Genomic DNA, 19,594 nt, shown 5'->3' with positions numbered 1-19,594 from the left:
CTCTCTGATTATCTCGGGCTGCCACTGAAGAGCCCATGAGACTCATAGTTGAGGTGTTTCATAAACAGTGACAGATGAGGATCTCTGAACAATGGAGGTGAAGACAGTATGAAACGATAGCAAGTGTGCCTGGGTGGGGTCTGTGATCAGATAGACCTATGTAAAATGATTTAGGAACAGGCACAAATTCTCCTTGAGGTTGAGGTTGACAACTCTTGAAACCACCTACTTGTGGCCTTCTCTGCGCAGAAATACTGCTCTATAGAAGTAGGTGCATTTTAAATGGCATCTGGTCCATTCATGCATCAGCCCATCCCTCTGACTGTCTGTCTCTAGTCCGTCCTTCTCACTTGTATCTTTTTTTCCTTCCCTTGCTTTTTACCTCCATTTTTTACACCATCTCTCTCACAGTGAGTTGTGAGTACTGTAGGCCTGGGTGCCCTCTCTGCCAGCATGGAACCATGGGGGCTTTCAAGCCTTGGCAGAGCTGGAGACCTTTCCAGACAATCTGTGCAAAGAGTGCTCAGTATTTCATTGGAGTCAGCAAACAAGCTCCATGCTCTTTTTCTTCGCTATCTGATGAAGTCTAATCTACCGTCATGGCACCAGCGCAATTCATTGCCCATGGATGTTGACGAGCTGGTGTTTGAAGCAAGTACCAATAAACAACAGTCCTTTACCCGGGCTTGGGTGAGGATATCTTGTCCGAGCATCTGCTGTGCTGTGAGGTTGATTGTTTGAGGCTATGAGTAGAGGAGCCAAGTTCTTTGGAGACCGTCCCCATTTCATCTGTTTGAATGGCACGGACTCCAGTGCGCGTCACTCACAGCCTGGTGACACTGCAGTCCTTACAGTGAGAAGCGCATCAGTGAGGTGGACATGCAGAGCTGAACCGTGAATGATCATCTCACTCATCAGGTCATCAGGGACCGAAGCAGGCTTTCAGGAAGTCATTTTCCCATTCAACTACCATCTGTGGCTATCTGAAGCCAGAGGCAGCTATCCAAGCCCCAAAACTGCCTTCACAATGCATACACGGTTATGTTTAAACATGTTTATTGAGGAAGTTTTAAAATTCCAAACAAAGGCTCATTTCAGGCACATGTACAGATCCACCGAAGTCAGTAACAGCTCCAGAAGACCTGTTAAGGAAGGAAACGCACATAGAATTCCACGTGGTGCCACAGGATGTTATAAGACCTTATTTATCTCATAAACTGTTGAAGGGGCAATTAGAGAAAGAAGGTAGCAGGGCGTCAAGAACAAAAACCTTCCTTAAAACGATCTAGGACATCTTCCGACTCTGCTAGAGTACCATCCACTCGGCTTGATGCATCAAGGATACGGACAAACACCCCCATGCCCCGGAGCAGCATATGTGCCGGGCACCGCCCACAGTCACCCCAAATCTGGCTCCAGCTGTACTAGAAGGCCCAGCTGAGTCCACTTGGAAGGACTGATACTTCTTCCTGTACATCCAATGCACAGTCTCATTTGCGACTCATCCCCCGGGTTGTTGCTCCCTGTATTCGTCTTGTTCCTCCCAGCGCTAAGACACCCTTGGGTATTGCGCGCTTTACAAACTCAATTCAATCCAATTCATTTGGAATCCCACTAACCACACACAGCCCCCTCTCAGCTCCTGTGTGATGTCGGTGCCTTTTCCTAGATAACGTGGTTGGACCCATGTTGGTCAAACACAGCAGTGCAGATTTCTTCTATGCAGTTGACTTCACCGTGTGGTCTTTGGATCTATTGAATTTACTACCATCAAGATCGTATCTTCAACCCGTGATCTAGTGTCCACAAACTTGTATCTGTCTCACACCCATCTTGGGAATGGACAGAAAGTTACTCTTCTCAAGGACGGGAGCACATCCGTTTCCAGGCTGTGCAAATGTACTTTATATCCATTTGTGCATGGAGAAAACCCCCCTACAAGGCCTCAAGGGCAATCACCAAATGTTCTTAAGATGTTGATTAGAAACCTGTGACTACTGCACATTTCCTGGCATAGTCTTTGACACATTTCTGCCTTCCCTAAACTCACGTCCCGCAGTAGCGTAGCCGAAAAAGCGCTTTTACAATACAATACAATACAATCCATCTGCAGATGCAAGTTTGCAGCCCTGTGAGTGTACATTTACAAATGTATTGTGTGCATTTGGGCTGATGGTATATTGTTTTGTAAGTTTATTTTGTTTGGGGGGACCTTTAAAGTTCTTCAAATTCTTCAGCCCCCATCAGGGGTTTCATAAACAGTCACAAACTAAGGACAGGATATCAAATAAATGAGTGTACAGACGGCACTGCACAAACCCTGTGGCCTGGTGACACTGGTCTGATAGTGGACCTGCCTGAAATGTTAGACAATGGATGCAAACGATGAACATTTTCGCAAAAAAACCATACATTACACCTGCAGGGTTATGCCTTCACATGGGTTCATACTTACAAATGTCAGAAATTTACAAAGCTTTCAAAAAATACTCCTGGGCAATTACATTTGAGAGAATTACTGATAACGCATTTTCACAGAGTTTTCTGCACATTTAATTGTAAATAGTCTACAACTTACAACTTTCACCTTTCACCAACTCTCACCTTCAGAGCCTTTAGAGACTCTGGACCCAAGTACCCGGCAGCTACGTTCACTCATTACACCACGGCGAGGACTCTCAGAACCTCCACAGCAAACCTTCTTAAGCCTTCACCTTTAGATACAAACCAAAGGAGGGAAGTCCCTTGGGGTCTTAGGAACAAAGGCATGGAATCTCATGACCGCACATCTAAGAGCGATAGATTCAGAGACACTATTCAGAAAATGACTAAAAACCTGGATATTGAGGATCACGAATGCATTCTGCTCCTCACTTGTATAACGGGATCTTTTCTCATACCTACTCATTCACCTTTGCCTCTTCCGCATAGCGCCAGGATGCTCCCTCCGGAGTGACAGCTGCGCTTTACAAATATTTAAATCAATCAAAGGACTGCACATCAGGAAAATCCTTGCATTTTTGCACCACACTAATTAATCTGTATTCACTGCCCATTTGCAGCGCTAACACGGGCCAAAAAAAGAGTTTATAGATGTTTCAAAACTTTCAGCCGCCTCGTGCATTGCTCACTTGGTTTGTAGCTCAGTTTGTGCTTTATAAATACCCTTGTCTCCCCTACCAGTTGTTCCATATTTATAGCTACAATCTAAAAATCGAAGCAGGGCCTTACAACAAGGCACTTGATCAAACAAAGATTTTTAGGCCATAAAAAGCTGCCAAATCAAAATAACCATAAAACATAAACTGGTAGCCGGTGAAGACGGTTGAAAGCGCCAATAGTGTGCTTAAAGCAAGAGATACATTCGAACCGCTGTGTTTTGTATTCGTGGAGACCTCATTGCCAGCCTAAGTATGATTCTGAGTGCAGGATCTCTGCAGTCTCACCACATCATCATGAAAACATGGGCCATTAATGTGAGGCCAAAACAGCAACAAGAGGATTTTAATCCAAGCTACCCAACTGAGATGATAGATTTGTGACTGAGGGGTCAAGCACACTCCAGGGGCTCTGTGACTGCCTCTTCCAGCTGTATCCAACCTGCTTGTGTCCACTTTGCAAAGGAAACTCTTTTGATGGTTGAACTGGCATGTGAAGCTGATCAAAAGAAACGCAGGTGCTGCTCTTGCTGCTTGTGAAAAACCCAGATTTCAGCATTATCAGCATACTGATATCAAACTATGGGTCTTGTGTACTGTTTGCCAGACCAGTACTTTGGCAAAAATGTGGCGGAAAGGTGGCAGTTCCCTCGCACTATGTTAGAGTCAGGGGAACCAGCATGTTTCCGAAGGCAGAGCCTACCCTCTGCTCAATGGGTGGACATTTTTGGCAAAAGACCAACTGATAATAGACATTTGGTCTCCCTTAACCTCAGACCACCCGCCCTATATAGAGCGCAGGTTCAGATGTAATTTTTCTTATTCGAGCCTGCCAGGGAAGGCCTAGTGGACCCAAGCAGGAAAAACATTATCCTCCTGCTGTGGGAGAAAACTCTCAGCGTACTAAACCCATTCAATTTTATAATGACAAACTTCTATGTGCAGGTGCTTTGATCATGTTACGCAAATAACAACGCTTCAGTGCCTTCAGCCTAGCTTCTCTGCTGAAGGCGCACGCTCTTCACAAATGTCTCCCTGCTCACAGACCATTTGGCATTGGGCACTCTGTCACAATATTCATTTGCTAGCAGAGTACCTTCCTGGAATGGACAATTATTTTGCCGACCTCCTCAGCAGGATGCAGCAACGAGTCCATGGGTGGGAACTCCACCCAGAAGTCCTTCTCCACTACTTTCGCAGATGGGGTTTCCCTCGCATAGACCTGTTCGCAACAACAGAAAACACCAGGTGCCCAAGCGTCTCCTCCAGGTGCCCAGGTCCACAGTCCAGCGGCAATGCACTATGGATAAACTGGCCAAGGATATTTGCTTATGCTTTTCCACCTCCCCCTTCTTCGGTTTGTGGTTCAGAGGCTTCGGGAGACATCCCTCACTCTCATCCTGGTGGCACCCAGCCCTGGTTCATGAATCTGCTTGAACACTGTATGGTCCTGCATGAGAGACTCAGCCGGACTATCTCACACAGAACTATTGGGGAAATCAGGCACCCAGATACTGATCCCCAATCTTGCTATATGGGTACCCACAGAATTTGGGTACCTTAATCTTCCACCTAAGTACATGAGCATTCTCAGGGGAGCGTGCTGACCTACCACCCATGCCTGCTATGCGGTCAAGTGGAAAATGCTATTGTCACTCACAGGATATTAACCCTTTTAAAGCCACATTGCAGGGCATTTTCTGCTACTTACACCACTTTCTGGTTTCTGGTCTAGCCTTCACCTCCGTACGATTGCACCTAAAAAGGATTATTCCTCCTAGGATAACATCGTAACCCTCATGGAATCTTAACCTTGTATTAACAGAACTCATCTGTCCTCCATTTGAGCTCCTCCATTCCTGTCCCCTTCAGTTCCTCTCTTGGAAAATGGCATTTATAGTTGATATCACCTCATTCAGGCGTGTCAGTGAGCTTAAGCATTAACTCTGGAAGAGCTTTTTTTCCAGGAACATAGGGATAAGGCTGTCCTCTGCACAAACCCCAAATTCCTCCTTAAGGTAGTCTCTCATTTCCACCTTAATCAGTCCATTGAGCTACCTGTTTTTTCCCAGCACCTTCATTCAGTTGCGAAAAGGCTCCCAATACTTTGTATACAAGAAGGGCCCTCGTGAACTATGTTGACACAACCAGGCCATTTAGAAAAAGACAACAACCTTTTTTTGCTTCCTCCAAACTCCACAAAGTGAAGGCTCTATCCAAGTGAGGCATTGCCAGATGGATAGTTAAATGCATCCATACATGCTATGAGATGGATAGTTAAATGCATCCAGACATGCTATGCTAAAGCTAAAAGGACTCTACCCACTCCTATAGCATACTATACTCCTAAGAAAGGAACTTCTATGGCCTTCCTGGACAACATACCTATTACTGATATATGCAAAACAGCTACCTGGTCCACACCACACACTTTAACAAAACACCATTGTGTGGATGTTCTGGCCCGCCAATAAGTTGCAGTGGGTGAGGCCGTTCTCCATACACTCTTTCAATCTTCTGCAACATCCGCAGGCTAGTCACTGCTTTTTGGGTGGACTGTTTTACAGTCTATGCACAGCATGTGTATCTACTGCCACACATGCCTCGAACGGAAAATGTTACTTGCCCTGTAAGCATCTGTTCATGGCAGGTAGTGCTGTAGATTCACATGTGCCTGCCCTCCTCCCCGGACGCCTGTGACCATTGTAGTATGGCTCACTATCTCTTTTGATTCTTATGCATGGATGTCTCTCTATAGATCGCTTCGCTTCAAATTCCATCCTCACTTGTCTTGTGGGATAAACAATCTTAAAAATGGAGTCAATAAACATGCACATTATCCCCAAGAGGAGATGTCACAAAGCCTAATTACTTGAAAGATTTCTTCGCAAAAAAAATAATGTGCACACACCTGGGCCCAATGCTAGATGGCAGGAATTTGCACAGCGTGTGAATCTACAGCACTGCATGCGATGAACAGATGCTTCCAGGGTAAGTAACGTTTTCCTTCTTCAATATGACATAGGATGCAGGGCTTATCTTTCTAAAGCCCTTCATTGCCATTGTACTCTATGGTGGTATCCACTGTAGGCCAGTGACGCTGTCAGCGCCACGGTTTTGGGAATTGGAGTCTGCGTCCCTGCATGAGGCCAGGCGTCTGTCATTCACAGGCATAAATCCCACCCTTTCCCAATCGTCACACGGTAGGACTGGATGCAAGCAGTGTGATTGGGCACCTTGTCTTTGATAATGGTAAGTGTTATACTACAAATCTTGTGTTATGCATAGTGTGCTAATATCCCTGGTCATGCAAATCTACCCCACCGGGATACCCCAGGCCATGGCTGCAGGTTCCTTACCTCTTTAGAATTGGAACTGCTGTATTTGTTCCCCAGCTAAGTTGATCCAAAAGACAAGTAAGGTGTTTGTGTCCTTGCGAAGTTGATCCAACTATCCGTGTCAAACCCAAAGGGAGAAATGTGTACTTATAGTAAAGACAGTTACATGCTGGATGGTGTTAAAACTGGCCCTATCTTCATGCCCTTAACATTAATGCCAAAAACATGGATTGATTTACAAATATGCATGTAAGCGATTTAGTTCCTCTTTTATTTCATGTTTCACTTACTCTTGCATTCTCCAAGAATATTAATTATTTTGTCATGTTGTATAGAAGTATTTATTTTGTGCACCTTATTTCTCTTGTATAGTGCATACTTTGAGCCATGCCAGGTGTTCAATAAGGGGCTTTGATTGAGAGCTCTGGCATTGAGGGTGAAGGCAAAGCAAAGTGCCTTTCTGGGGGCTGGCTTCTCAGCAGAGCACACAGAACAATGGTCAAGTATTCTAGTTGCTATTGAATTTCTGTGTAAATGTGTGTGAAAGGGGCACATAGATGTCAAAATAGTTACAAGGCAAAAGTAAAACAAAATAAAGTGCTTAAATAAAAGTGAGTGTTGTGAATGTTTAGGGGTGGTGAACTTAAGTGAGGGAGATGCGAGGAAGTTCTTTTGGAGGACAGTAGAAAGAGGGTGCTAAACAGGAAAGAGATGAGATTGAAGATGTGCAGATGGACGAGATGTGCAGAGAATAATGGCATATGTATATCTAACATAAAATGTGAATAACTGTCAGCCAATATTTCTTCCAGAGGCCTCAACAATATTAATTCACTGCTTTCCAATTTCAGAATTTAAACATTTCCAATGTTAATTATTTAGGACAAATAATTGTTATCACTCATTTATCTTAAACAGCTAACAACCATTGACAAAGTCAAGGGTACTTGCAGGTTTTAGGTGTATGTCAGTTGTTGTGTTATACATCTGGATGCAATAACATCTCAGAGAAAAAACAAAATACTGTGATCTCTCACTAATCGTTTTCTTTCTCTCCAATGCTATATTTGTACTATTCACTTTCTATTCTTTTGATATTCTTCTGGGTTGGCATCCCATTGTCTTTCCCCTCTCCCCCTTTTTTAGAGCTGGCCAAGAGTCCGCTTTAGCTGTTTTGCCAGCCCATTGGGCCTGCTTTACTATCATGGGGAAACAGGCCAGCCATCTCAGTCATTGGCTTTTTGCAATGTAACATCATTTTATCTGCTCACATACGCACATCCATCTATCGTCCTAAAAAATAAATCTTCTTTGGTGTCAGTGCTGGTGGGCCAATACACTACATTGCCATTGTTTTTTTTTCTTTCCATTCTTTATCCTTTTTCAAATCAACCCTGAATGCTCTTCCTTGATCCAACAGGAATCATAGCCTCCTGCGATAAGCATTAAAACTAAAAATGTTTTCTACCAGTGCTTAATGTGAGCCGGTGGTTTCCGGTGCTCAGCATAGGCATTTAATAATCAACACCAGCGCTTTTCATGAGCACCAATTAAGGACACATTCATTTACGGGGAGATTAAGTGATTTGCCCAGAATCACAGGTGTTGAGCTGACGCCAAGACTCGAACCTGGTTCCCCAGATCCGAAGTTAGCAGCTCTGGTCATTACGCCACATCCTTTCCCAACTTTCATGGTAAGTAGTAGGTTCTGTTTTAGGTGGTGCCAACAGGTGCAAGCTGCCTCCTGACGAGAGCTGTGGCACTTATTTTTTACAAATTAATCACTGGTTTCTACACATAATCAAAGTACATCTGATTGCTAGGAAGCACCCATGCTTTTCTATTTTCTAATAGAAGTATATGTAAAGGTTACTTTTTTTAAATGTAAAACATATTACAAGCATATAGCCACCATGTTTAGACACTAGTATGGTTTATTTCTTATTCTTGTTTTCGTGGCACATTTTTGCAGTACTTATCATTTTTAACTTAAAATCTTTCACCTTTGTCTATTCATTTCTTTATCTAGTACATTCTAAAAAGGGTTTTGTCTTCATGCTGATTTTTTCTATATTTTGTTTTTCTCTTGAGATCAGATATATTTGTGTTGAGATTAAATAATGTATTAATGTCTATGGCAGCCTGCACATTTCTGACTTGTAAAAGTTATTTTATCTACTACAAAGTGGGCCATTGAGTCTATGGCCTCTTTCATGCACCAGAACAACATGGTCCACACTGGTCAAACACTCCTCAGAGGTCAAGTTGGATGAGGAACAAGGGGTCGTCCTTGTCTATTATGAATAAGCTGTCAACCAGGTCTTGAGTGATAGCTGCCTTGCTGCCCCTATTGTCTGAAGCCACATTGAGAATTATGTAGCAGGGGGTTTGCCTCAATATGTTCGGTTGGTTGTATTTTCATTCATTAGTAGCTAAAATTTTTAAAGATTATCCCAGCTACTTAGGAATTAGACTATGGCCCAGATTCCTGCAAACAGCTAACAAAACACCAACTCTTTGTATTGAGAACATCTCAAAGAAATGGGCAAAGGACACTGGACTAGCACTAGACCCTACAATGTGGAAGGAGGAAGGAAGAGTGCGAATATAACCTAAACAGTGTACAAGCTGTAAATACGACTCTTTCTAATCTGGATGATTTATTATACCCCTGTTTACTTGCAGAAATAAAGCCACCATATAAACGCAAATCCCTGCTCATCCTTCCCAGACATTGTAGCTCTAAGACTTACCTCCTCCCTGCCATTTGACCCCTAACTGCTCCCCCCCCCCACCTAAGTGGTTCAACTCTAAGACAACGTACACTCTATGAGGTTATCTCAGGACTCACGTACTACCTCAATGCTGTTCAGCACACTTGGACTTTCCAAACCTATATGTAGAATATTGCTTTATTGTATGAATCTTGCTCAAAATACTGTTGTGAAGCGCTCCAATACCCTTGGGTCAGGCTGGGGCTATATAAAACTCCCTAATAAAATCAAATAAATGAAGACATCTTGAATCAATGACCCAGATGTCAAGAGTAGGGTGATTGGATCCATGTGATTTGGACTCGCCCCTCTCTAAACAATTATTCAAAAAAATCTATTCATATCTATCCAAATGCCTAGAACCAGAGTTAATACCAGACACCTTCTCTGTTTTATTAGGCAGCTCTAGAAATCTTGGGATTCTGCCCAAGGGGACACACAGATGGGGTTCTTACAAATCTTAATTTCCAGATATGTGATTTCTGGCTAGTACAAATTTAAGCAGCCTCCTGAATTTTAATCATGGAAAAAATCTGAAAGACCAACTGCTAACAGAGAAACTATGTGCAACTGATTGGTGGTGTTCATCGTTTGATAAAAATCCGGTTCTGGTATGAATAGTTTTTCTCATCTATGTCTTAAAAACCTTCTACTCACCAGATGATTAAGAAACATTATTCATTTATCATTCAGGATGCAATCATCTTTTGGGCAACTTGGTATTTCATTAGTAAATATATGTTCAAAGGATGTGTGGCTGTGGATTCTTGTGTTGCATACTCCTGCCACCTAGTGCTGGGCTCAAACATTACTACTAGTTTTTCTTCAAATACCATTCTGGTCATAGGATGTGCTGTGACTCCTCCCATAGTCCACAATGTGCATACACATCGACTCCACATAAGATTGTTTTTATCTGCCATTGTGTTTGAACATGTTCAACAACAGCTCTGAGATCAACTATTTCTTCTCAGGTTTTCAGCCTGACTGATCCACATTTTGAGATTTACAGTGCGAATTATAATTGCTACGCGATCGACCCCGACTCAACAGTTTTCTGTGGCGCTCACCATTTTTTTCTACCTCGCTCGACTGCGTCACTTCGATGCCCCGATGGCCAACGTCCCTGTTGCTGACTTGCTGGAGTCTTTCCCGATCCCCCATAACTCAGCTTGGAGAATACACACACAGGAAGAGGGTGATAGAATGCACACCCTGCCAAACTTTGTCCTACTGCAATGCAAAGTATCCGTGGGCATGCCAACATATTGTTTGTAACATCTACTTCTCCCTCGACCACACCCAAAAAGCAAAAATGTCTAGACTTCACCTCATGGACAATGCAATATGGATGAACTGATCAGGGATGTGTTCCATAAAATGTTTCTGCCTCTCTTACCCATTTTGTACAAGATAACTAAGGTGAGACAGGTGTCCGTGACCTCATCCTGGTGGCCCCAACCTGCGCGATACAGACCTGGTATGTGATGCTCCTGGAGATGCCCATCAGTCCCCACTGGCCCCAAGTCAGTCTGGACCTTCTCACAGAACAATGGAGTCAAATCAGCCACCCAGCTCAGCCTAGCGATCTGGCACCTGAGATCTGGCTACCCACACCTCCCTGAGGAATGTATGACCATATTGCGTTAGACATATAGGCTCAATACACATGCATGCTATGCAGCCAAGTGCAAGAGATTTGTCTACTACTGCATCTTTGAGCATCTAGACGTGTCCAGGTTAAAAATATGATCTGCTACGTTTTTCAGGTCTTGAGGCAGGTCTTCCATATACTGCTACACGTTTTCACTTACCCACTCTAGCAACATGCATGCAGAAGAGGGAACACTGATGCTTTTTCAGTATTCCCGTGGTTAACGCATTTATGGAGGGACTCAAGAGTATTATCCCCTATAACACATCCAGCCCCTGTGTGAAACCTTAGCATAGTTCTCACAAGGCTTATGGGTCTGCCTTTCGAACCCCTTCATTCATGCAACCTATAGTTTCTCTGATGGAAGGTGGCCTTTCTAATACCCATAACCTCGCTCAAGCACATCAGTAAGTTACTATTACTTACCATTCAGGAACCCTTCATTCAGGTGCATCAGGGAAGGTTAGTTCACAGAACCAATCCAAAGTTCCTGCCCAAGGTAGTCTCACCTTTTCACATAATCAAACTATTGAGCTGCCTCTAATCTTTCCACAACCTGATTTGGTAATGGAAAGCCATCCATACCTTAGATGTGAAGAGGGCATTGATGTATTATAATGAAAGCACTATGTCCTTCTGTAAAATTTACCAGCTCTTTGTAGGTTTTGCAAAACCCCACAAAGGGCACTCCATTTCCGAGGTAGGCAATGCAAGGTGAATTGTCAAGTGCATTAAGACTTGGTATTCCAAAGCTAAATGCATACTCACTCTGCTTCCAAGGGAACACTCTACACATAAGAAGGAAGTCACCATGGCTTTCTTAGGTAACATTTCCTTTGCAGACATCTGTAAGGCTGATACCTGGTCAATAGTGCACACTTTTGCGAAGCATTGCTGTGTGGATATATTTGCTCGTCAACTGGCTGTGGTTGGCTAGACTCTGTTGAGAACATTACCAAAGTATTTACTTAGCCTGTAGGCATCTGTTTGTAGTGTGTAGGTGTGTAGAGCTGTAGATTCACATGCATCCACCCTCCTACCCGGAAACCAGCAATGATGGCACAATCTTTCTCACCTTTATATGTACAGCACTACACGCTATGAACAGATGCTTAGATGGTAAGTACATGTTTTCTTGTTGATGATATAGATTGCCATGTATGTGTTGAAGTATTGATTCATTGTGCACCTGAAGATACTTAATAATAAAAAAAGACTGCCACTGGCAAGTGAGAACTACCTTGATTCAGTCACGCTTGGATCATGGTAATGCATGTTATTTAGCCACGGTCTCAGAGAACACGACCCTTTATCGGGGGAGCGGAGATCCAGGGACCCCAACCACTTATCTGGGGAGCAGTCTCTCTGTGCCAGCTGAAGAACAAGAAAAATGAAATCCTGCACCTGGATTTGTAAGCGGGCGGCCTCAGGAGATGAGAGGGCGGCAGACGGGAACCCCAAGGCTCTCTTCCCATTTTGTCTGTGGGCTGCCTCGGGCACAGCGACAGCTGTCATAGTGAGAGTGCCAGGTTCACCGGTGCACAGGTAGTACTTCCAGTCTCCTAAAGCCAGTGAAAAACTGTCGTAGCGACGAGTAGCAGTGACAGCATGCGGGATGTTAGGTTACAGCCTATGCACACTGCTTTTAGCCTTCTTAAAATCTAATTTGGAGCGCTTTTAATCGTTTTTAGAATTTCGCCGCATTTGCATTCTGGGGGCTGTTTTAGCAAGGGGAATTGAGTAGACAGGCACTCTGACACTCTACACACCTTAACTTCCTTTATTTGAGCCTCAACCCGCTTTGTATTGTACTTCACTCGGCGGTGGGCGCCATCTTGAGTGAGGAAGGCGAGGTCAGCGCTCAAGTCGGGCCGGCCTCCCGCCCTCCCACTGTATTTAGACGTGCCCTGCCCAGCGCTCCCCGCCCTACAGAAGCTCTCCCTAGCGAGGGGAACTGGGGCTGCGAGCTGCTGAGGAGACAGGAGGAATTACGAGCCTATGCACACTGCTTTTAGCCTTCTTAAAATCTAATTTGGAGCGCTTTTAATCGTTTTTAGAATTTCGCCGCATTTGCATTCTGGGGGCTGTTTTAGCAAGGGGAATTGAGTAGACAGGCACTCTGACACTCTACACACCTTAACTTCCTTTATTTGAGCCTCAACCCGCTTTGTATTGTACTTCACTCGGCGGTGGGCGCCATCTTGAGTGAGGAAGGCGAGGTCAGCGCTCAAGTCGGGCCGGCCTCCCACCCTCCTCCTCCCTATATCATGTGTCATCCACCCAGACGGCGCAGCGGGCGCGCCGGAAGCGCGCCGAAGTCGAGCCAAAGTCAAGCCCGTCTGCACCCGTCCGCGGCCGGACGGGGCGCGGGGCCACCACCCCTGACACCCCACCTACAACCACCATTAGGTATGACAGACAGGAATTGCTAGCCCTCCAACCTGACACGTCAGCAGGCTGCAAACACTCTATGCATGCCCTGTCGTTAAATAAATGTACCTTATGTACTTATTTTCCTATCAGTCATGTCCCAGCCACCAACACGGGTCACACCATCAAAGCAGCCTTGCTTAACTGCAGATCCTTACGTAAGCACCGCATAGAAATTTTCCATTTACTTGAGGACCAGAACCTTAACATCTTATTCTTGACGGAAACTTGGTTGGATGACCACTCTGATCCGGATATTATTCAGGCCCTTCCCCCCGGATACACCCTATCCAGACTGGATAGGAAAGACGGCAGAGGCGGTGGCATTGCCATCGCAACGAAAGCCCCTCTAATATGCACCATATCTCCCATCCTAGTGGACCATAGTGAAGTAGGTTCCTTCACGATTAACACCAGCCCCAATCACTCTATATCGGGCATCCTGATATACCGACCCCCTGGTAGGCTATTTGACTTTACTGCCACCCTTATGGAAGCCATTACCCACCTAGCACTAAGGAAATCACGCTTATTAGTGCTAGGAGATCTCAATGCTCATTTCGAAGACCCCTTAAATACTGACGCGACCGACATCCAAGCTGAGCTAACCTCGGTACAGCTGGAATTAAAAAATAAGGAACCGTCACATCAATTAGGACACCTATTAGACCCGGTGTTCGGCAACTGGAAGGGAGTTCATACCTCAGTTCCTCAACCTATACCTTGGTCGGATCACTACATCATCCCCATAACAATTCAACTAGATAGAACCGAACACTATCGCCTACAATCTCTACGCTATAAACGCAGGAAATGGAAGAACTTCACAATTGAATCTTTCACAAAAATTATCCAGGACGAAGGTCCTCCTAAAGGGGATGATTGCGAGTCAGCTAATAAGCATATACATAGCTTTGTCACCAAGGCCCTTGACATCACTGCCCCAACTCGCACCACGACCAACGCCAGGAGAACAAAAAAAGCTGCTCCCTGGTTCAGTCAAGAACTTCAAACCATGAAGACGGCCTGTAAAAAGCATGAAAGAGCATGGCGCCAAGATTTTTGTCCAGTAATTAAGGCCCAGTATAAAACAGCGCAAAGACTATATAACAAAGGTATACGCCTGGCTAAGGCAGCTCACTACCACACCCGCATTATGGAAGCAGGAAACTCCTCTAAGGAACTCTACCTAATCTACAAAGAAACTTCCATAGTGGACGCGAATCCCCCCTCCCAAAACGATTCTGTGGAAACTTGTAACAAAATTGCCCAGTATTTCTCAGGGAAGATCGCGAACATATATGCCTGCTTTTCCACTAATATAAAACCAGCTATTGAATTCACTGAAAATGACAATCTCATTAGCACTTCAGAGTGCCTAGGATCTTTCCACGTTCCTCCCCTTGAAGCACTGGCTAAAATGTGCAATAACATCAAATCAGGATCTCCTCGAGACCCTGCGCCCCCTAAAATTCTAGCTGAAGCCTTCCCTGTACTAGAACCCCACTTTAGACACTTGCTTCAAGTCTCCTTCTCCACGGCTCGCTTGCCTATGGAATGGAAACAGGCTGTAGTGCTACCAATTAAAAAAAAGCCGAACATGGGCCATGACATATTGGAAAATCTTCGCCCAATATCTTTGCTACCTTATCTTGCAAAGCTAGCTGAGAAAATTGCTAATGCCCAACTCATGGATCATCTAGAAACCCACCATATTTTTCATAAGTCTCAATCGGGTTTTAGATCTAATTTTTCCACAGAGACAGCTCTCCTGAGGGCTACTGAAACCCTTCGGGAAGGAGCTGATGAGGGCAAGACCATGGCTCTCATCATGCTGGATCTCAGTGCCGCGTTTGACACTGTAGCGCATTCCATCCTGCTACAGTGTTTAAACAGAGCGGGAGTCACTAATAAGGCACTGGGATGGCTGAAGTCCTTTCTAATCAACAGGAGCTTTCAAGTCCAAAGAGGGATTTTTTTCTCTGACAGTGTGATGCTTGAACAGGGGGTACCTCAGGGCTCTGCCCTGAGTCCCACCCTGTTCAATTTGTACATGGCTCCCCTGGCAGAAGTGGTGCAATCGTTCGGCGTGGAGCTTGTCTCCTACGCCGACGACACGCAACTTCTTATATCACTATCACAAGCCCCCTCTCTAGAAGCAGATAACTTCAAGGCTTGTATGTGCAAGCTTGCCACTTGGATGACAGAGCACTGTCTAAAACTAAATGGCACGAAAACGGAGGTTATTATAATTGGGGGCAATGAGGCAAAATGGACAAAAGAATGGTGGCCCAACTGTTTGGGTCCTCTGCCTACGCCTAACCGGGAAGCAAAAAATCTAGGTGTCTGGATAGACAATAAGTTGTCTTTCGATAGCCACATCAAGAAAACAGTTGGCAAATGTTTTGGAGTAATGAAAACACTCAACCGCACCCTTGACTTGCTGCCTCTGAACTCCAGACGCACCATGACGCAGGCACTGATTACATCCCGCATTGATTACGGGAATGTGCTGCTCCTGGGCACATCTGCCAAAAACATTAAGAGATTACAGGTTCTGCAAAACTCTGCAGCACGCCTGGTACTAAGGCTGCCTCGGAGAGCCCCTTCGAGACCCTCTTTAGTATCCCTCCATTGGCTACCTATTAGTAAGAGGATTGTCTTCAAAGCTCTACTATGGTGCCATAGGATAATCCACCAAAAAGCGCCGGCTTATATGTCAGATCTGGCATCCCTGTATGAACCGAACAGATCTCTCAGATCGAAGGGAATGGGCCTGCTCAGAACACCTCGCCCCAAAAAAGCCAGAATGGGAGGCAGATCCTTCCGTTCGATGGCAGCCAGGCACTGGAACCTCCTTCCCACGGACATCAGGCTAGAGACAAATGAGGCCTCTTTTAGAAAGCGGCTAAAGACCCATCTATTTACTGCATAATGTTACTCCTTTCTCTCCTCAGAATATGCTCTCTCCACAGCGCGGGGACACGCCGGGAGGCGTCACCAGGCGCTCTATAAACCCCTTTAAACTAAACAGAAAGGTGATCCCAGGCCCGTATTCTCTCAGCTGCACTTGGCGGCTTATCTGTGCATTTGGCCATCTTGCTGGATATTTGCCGGCGGCCATCTTTTTTCCCCACTCATTGCTGCACAGGCTTCACCTCAGTCAGCGTTGCATTGGAGCGGCCACGCAGCATCACCGGAACATCTCCTTTGGATCCCAATGGGCGGTGACTTTATGCGGGCTGGGGGGGGGGGTCTTTTTCAGTGGTTTGTGCCATAAGGCGATCCTAGCTCCCTAACAGTCGTTCATCTTTCGGTCTTTTCTCTCAAGCTACAGAGAGTTAAGAACTGGTTATTGTTGTTACTTTTTGTGCTTCACTCTGACCTAGACTGTAGTTTTTGCCTGAGTGGGGCTTCCAATCCCCTCAACTAAAAACCCAGGTTCTTACAAGCCTCCTACAAGGAAGTGCCCTGAGGAGAGCAGCGCCTGAGTATACCCATATTTCACCATTCCTTCATCTGAGTCCTAACTCTGTCTCTTTTGTGTCTCAGAACTTGCTGCGAGTGGGAAGCTCATTGCTGGCATTGGAGAACAAGGAACACTGGAACACGCTTCTGCAGAGCGAGCACGGCAGCGCACGACTCATGGACCAACTGCGCGAGTACACCAGCACCCTTGCCAGGAACATGAAGCTCACCTACCTGAACCCCGTTGGCCTGGTGACCCCGAACATCAGTAAGTGAAAGAAATGGATATTCTGTTTAATCCACATTCTCAATCTCTCTTGTGCATGTGATGTTCAGCCCTCTTAAGGGAAAGGGCATTCCAAGCTAAGATGAGGATTGAGACGGGCTGATGGAAGCGGTGCAGAAGGGTATATGTTTTGTCGAATGAGGTCTTCTAGTCTCGCGTCTCTCCCAAAAGGTACCAGAGATCCTCCCACTTAGCACACTTCATAGCATGGGCCCAGTTTGCATTGTCAGTGCGTACCTCGTCTTTTTCTGTATATTATATGCCTTTCCATGATCTGTTCTTTTATGATGTGTGTTGTGTTACCATAGATGAGATCAGGCCTTTGTTCTGGTGTTTTTTGAGGACACTTTAAAGGTTATGGCAATTTCCAGGCATTCAAATGCAGGAGAAAAGCTTTTCGACCTGCAGCAGAGTGCGTTGGACTTTGTCATGGCCAGAATCAACTTTTTGTTTGGACTTTTGGTCTTAACTGCACTTCAGTGACTCAGCTAAGTGAACAAATCTACCTTATTGTGTCTGTTAAATGCCCTCAAGTATGTTGATAATAGAAACCAATGCGGCTAATAGGAAATGTTATTAAAGCGGTGAATTTTGGTGACACTTTTCCTTCTTTGGCATACTCTGAAAAAAATGTCTAAATTCTAGTCTCAGACTGTTTTAGATGTTTTCTATTTTGAAAATGAGTGCACTGAAAAGGTGTCCATTTATTCCTCTTTCCTGTCTCTCACTATATGCAGGGCTTAGCACCAACCCTTCCTGTCCACTCTTTCACTCTCTACCTGCAGTGCTCAGCATTAAACCTTGTCTCCTCCCTTTTATTCCCTACTTAAAGTGCTCACCATTGACCGGATGGAGAACCACACCCACACCAGAAGGCGCTTTCCTCGCTACCACAGCTACCTTTTCCGCGGGCAGTCGGCCTGGGATCCTCACACGCACATTGTGCTGCCGGTGTCTGTCCTCATGCCTCCCAGAGTTGAAGGTGAGTTGTCCATTTACACACTGAAGAACTCGCTGCACTAGAACCAGCAGTACTGCTGTGGTATACAGTGAGAGCATGCTATAAAACTGTAGAAATATGTTGGAAGGGATATTTTCTTTACTGTGTATTTTAGACATCACATCAACTTATGGCTGGCTTGTGTTTAGTAATGAAAATCTGGAAAGAAACGGATGCAAACCAAGACCTTCACAAAGGCTTTACACACATATTTCCACATCATAGGTGGCCTATGTGGGAGACGACCTTTACCACGCGGGAGTTTCAACGCGGTAGGTTTACAAAGCGGGTTTTACAACGCTAGTCGTTTCAACAACTTGCGCTAGAGGGCGCTGTAAGCTAAGGAAAAGTACAATTTACTATCCAACACCTTCCCAACTGTACGTAGACTGGTGTTGGAATAGTAAATCTTATCCCTAAGTCCAGCGCCCTTCAGCGCAAGTCGTTGAAATGACTTGCGTTGTAAAACCCGCATTGTAAGATACCCCGATCAACATGATCGCGTGGTATCCTCATATATTCCCCAGTTATTCCTTAACTGCTCAGAGCAGGCCATCCCAGTTCTTTCTAGATGCACCACATTGGTGTGGCGGGTTTGTGAGCGATGAACATCATGTACCGTGCAAATTAACATGAGTAGCACTGCTGATGAATCAGCGATTACAACTAGGAGTGTGGTAATCCTACACAACTTTGTGGACTTTTTTTAACTGTCCCAATCTTCATTATCTTCCAACAATTTGACAACTCTAAAAAGACGAGGACATTCTCACAAAAAAATACACATGTGGGGGAAAAACTGCTTGAAACACAAATGGTGCACAGACTTATAAATAGGCTAACCACCTTCTTAGGTGCCCCATAAAAAACTGTCCATTTATGTTAAAAAAAAAATCAAACCTAGCAGATTTGATTTTGATCAAAGGTGTTTGTCCTCTTTTCATGGAGGAACTTAACTTCGGGTTGTTCCTGTCTGCCTCCTGAAGATGTGGAAACTGTTGGATTGTATTGATTTTAAGGGGTCAATGGGTGGTACCATCTTTGCTCTGCACCCAGCCTGAATTCTTTAGCTCACTTCCTTAGCTTGGTCTCAACACGCTTGGATTGCAAGCAAAGCCTCCATATGTCTTAGTGAGACAGGTTAGCTGGGGCAGGATGAATCTCTTCAAATCCACAGTTTTGTTGTAGCTCTAAGCCAGTTCCTATTATCCAACCTTCCAACGTGCTTGAGGATTGTCTGATAGGCTGAACATTGAGGGGTGTGGGACCATGGTGTTTTAGAACCATCAGATTTTGGGCAAAATGATCTTACTTTTGCGTGGGGCAAAATGCCATTGTGACTTCAGATTGTCTACTGGACATTGCAAGGAAAAGCTCTGCCGACCTAAAAGCATAACCAATATGAGTAAATTCTTTCAGTTATTATTCTGTTTTATTGGTTTTTTATATAGTGCGACCAAGACCCAGTGGATGGCAGAATGCTTCC

At 44.9% G+C, this 19,594-nt stretch overlaps 1 protein-coding gene across 1 annotated transcript in view; it reads left to right on the top strand.

Annotated features, from left to right (window-relative positions):
- CELSR3 (cadherin EGF LAG seven-pass G-type receptor 3) overlaps positions 1-19,594 on the top strand; it is a 786,585-nt gene that overhangs the window by 650,118 nt on the left and 116,873 nt on the right. Inside the window, exons 19-20 of the mRNA XM_078661784.1 lie at positions 16,907-17,090; positions 17,941-18,090. Of these exons, the coding sequence (XP_078517910.1) occupies positions 16,907-17,090; positions 17,941-18,090 (334 nt within the window). The remainder of the gene's footprint in view (positions 1-16,906; positions 17,091-17,940; positions 18,091-19,594) is intronic.

The sequence above is a fragment of the Lissotriton helveticus genome, chromosome 9 (assembly GCF_964261635.1).
Source record: "Lissotriton helveticus chromosome 9, aLisHel1.1, whole genome shotgun sequence".
NCBI classification, from domain to species: domain Eukaryota; kingdom Metazoa; phylum Chordata; class Amphibia; order Caudata; family Salamandridae; genus Lissotriton; species Lissotriton helveticus.
This window is presented reverse-complemented; position numbering and strand designations above follow the sequence as displayed.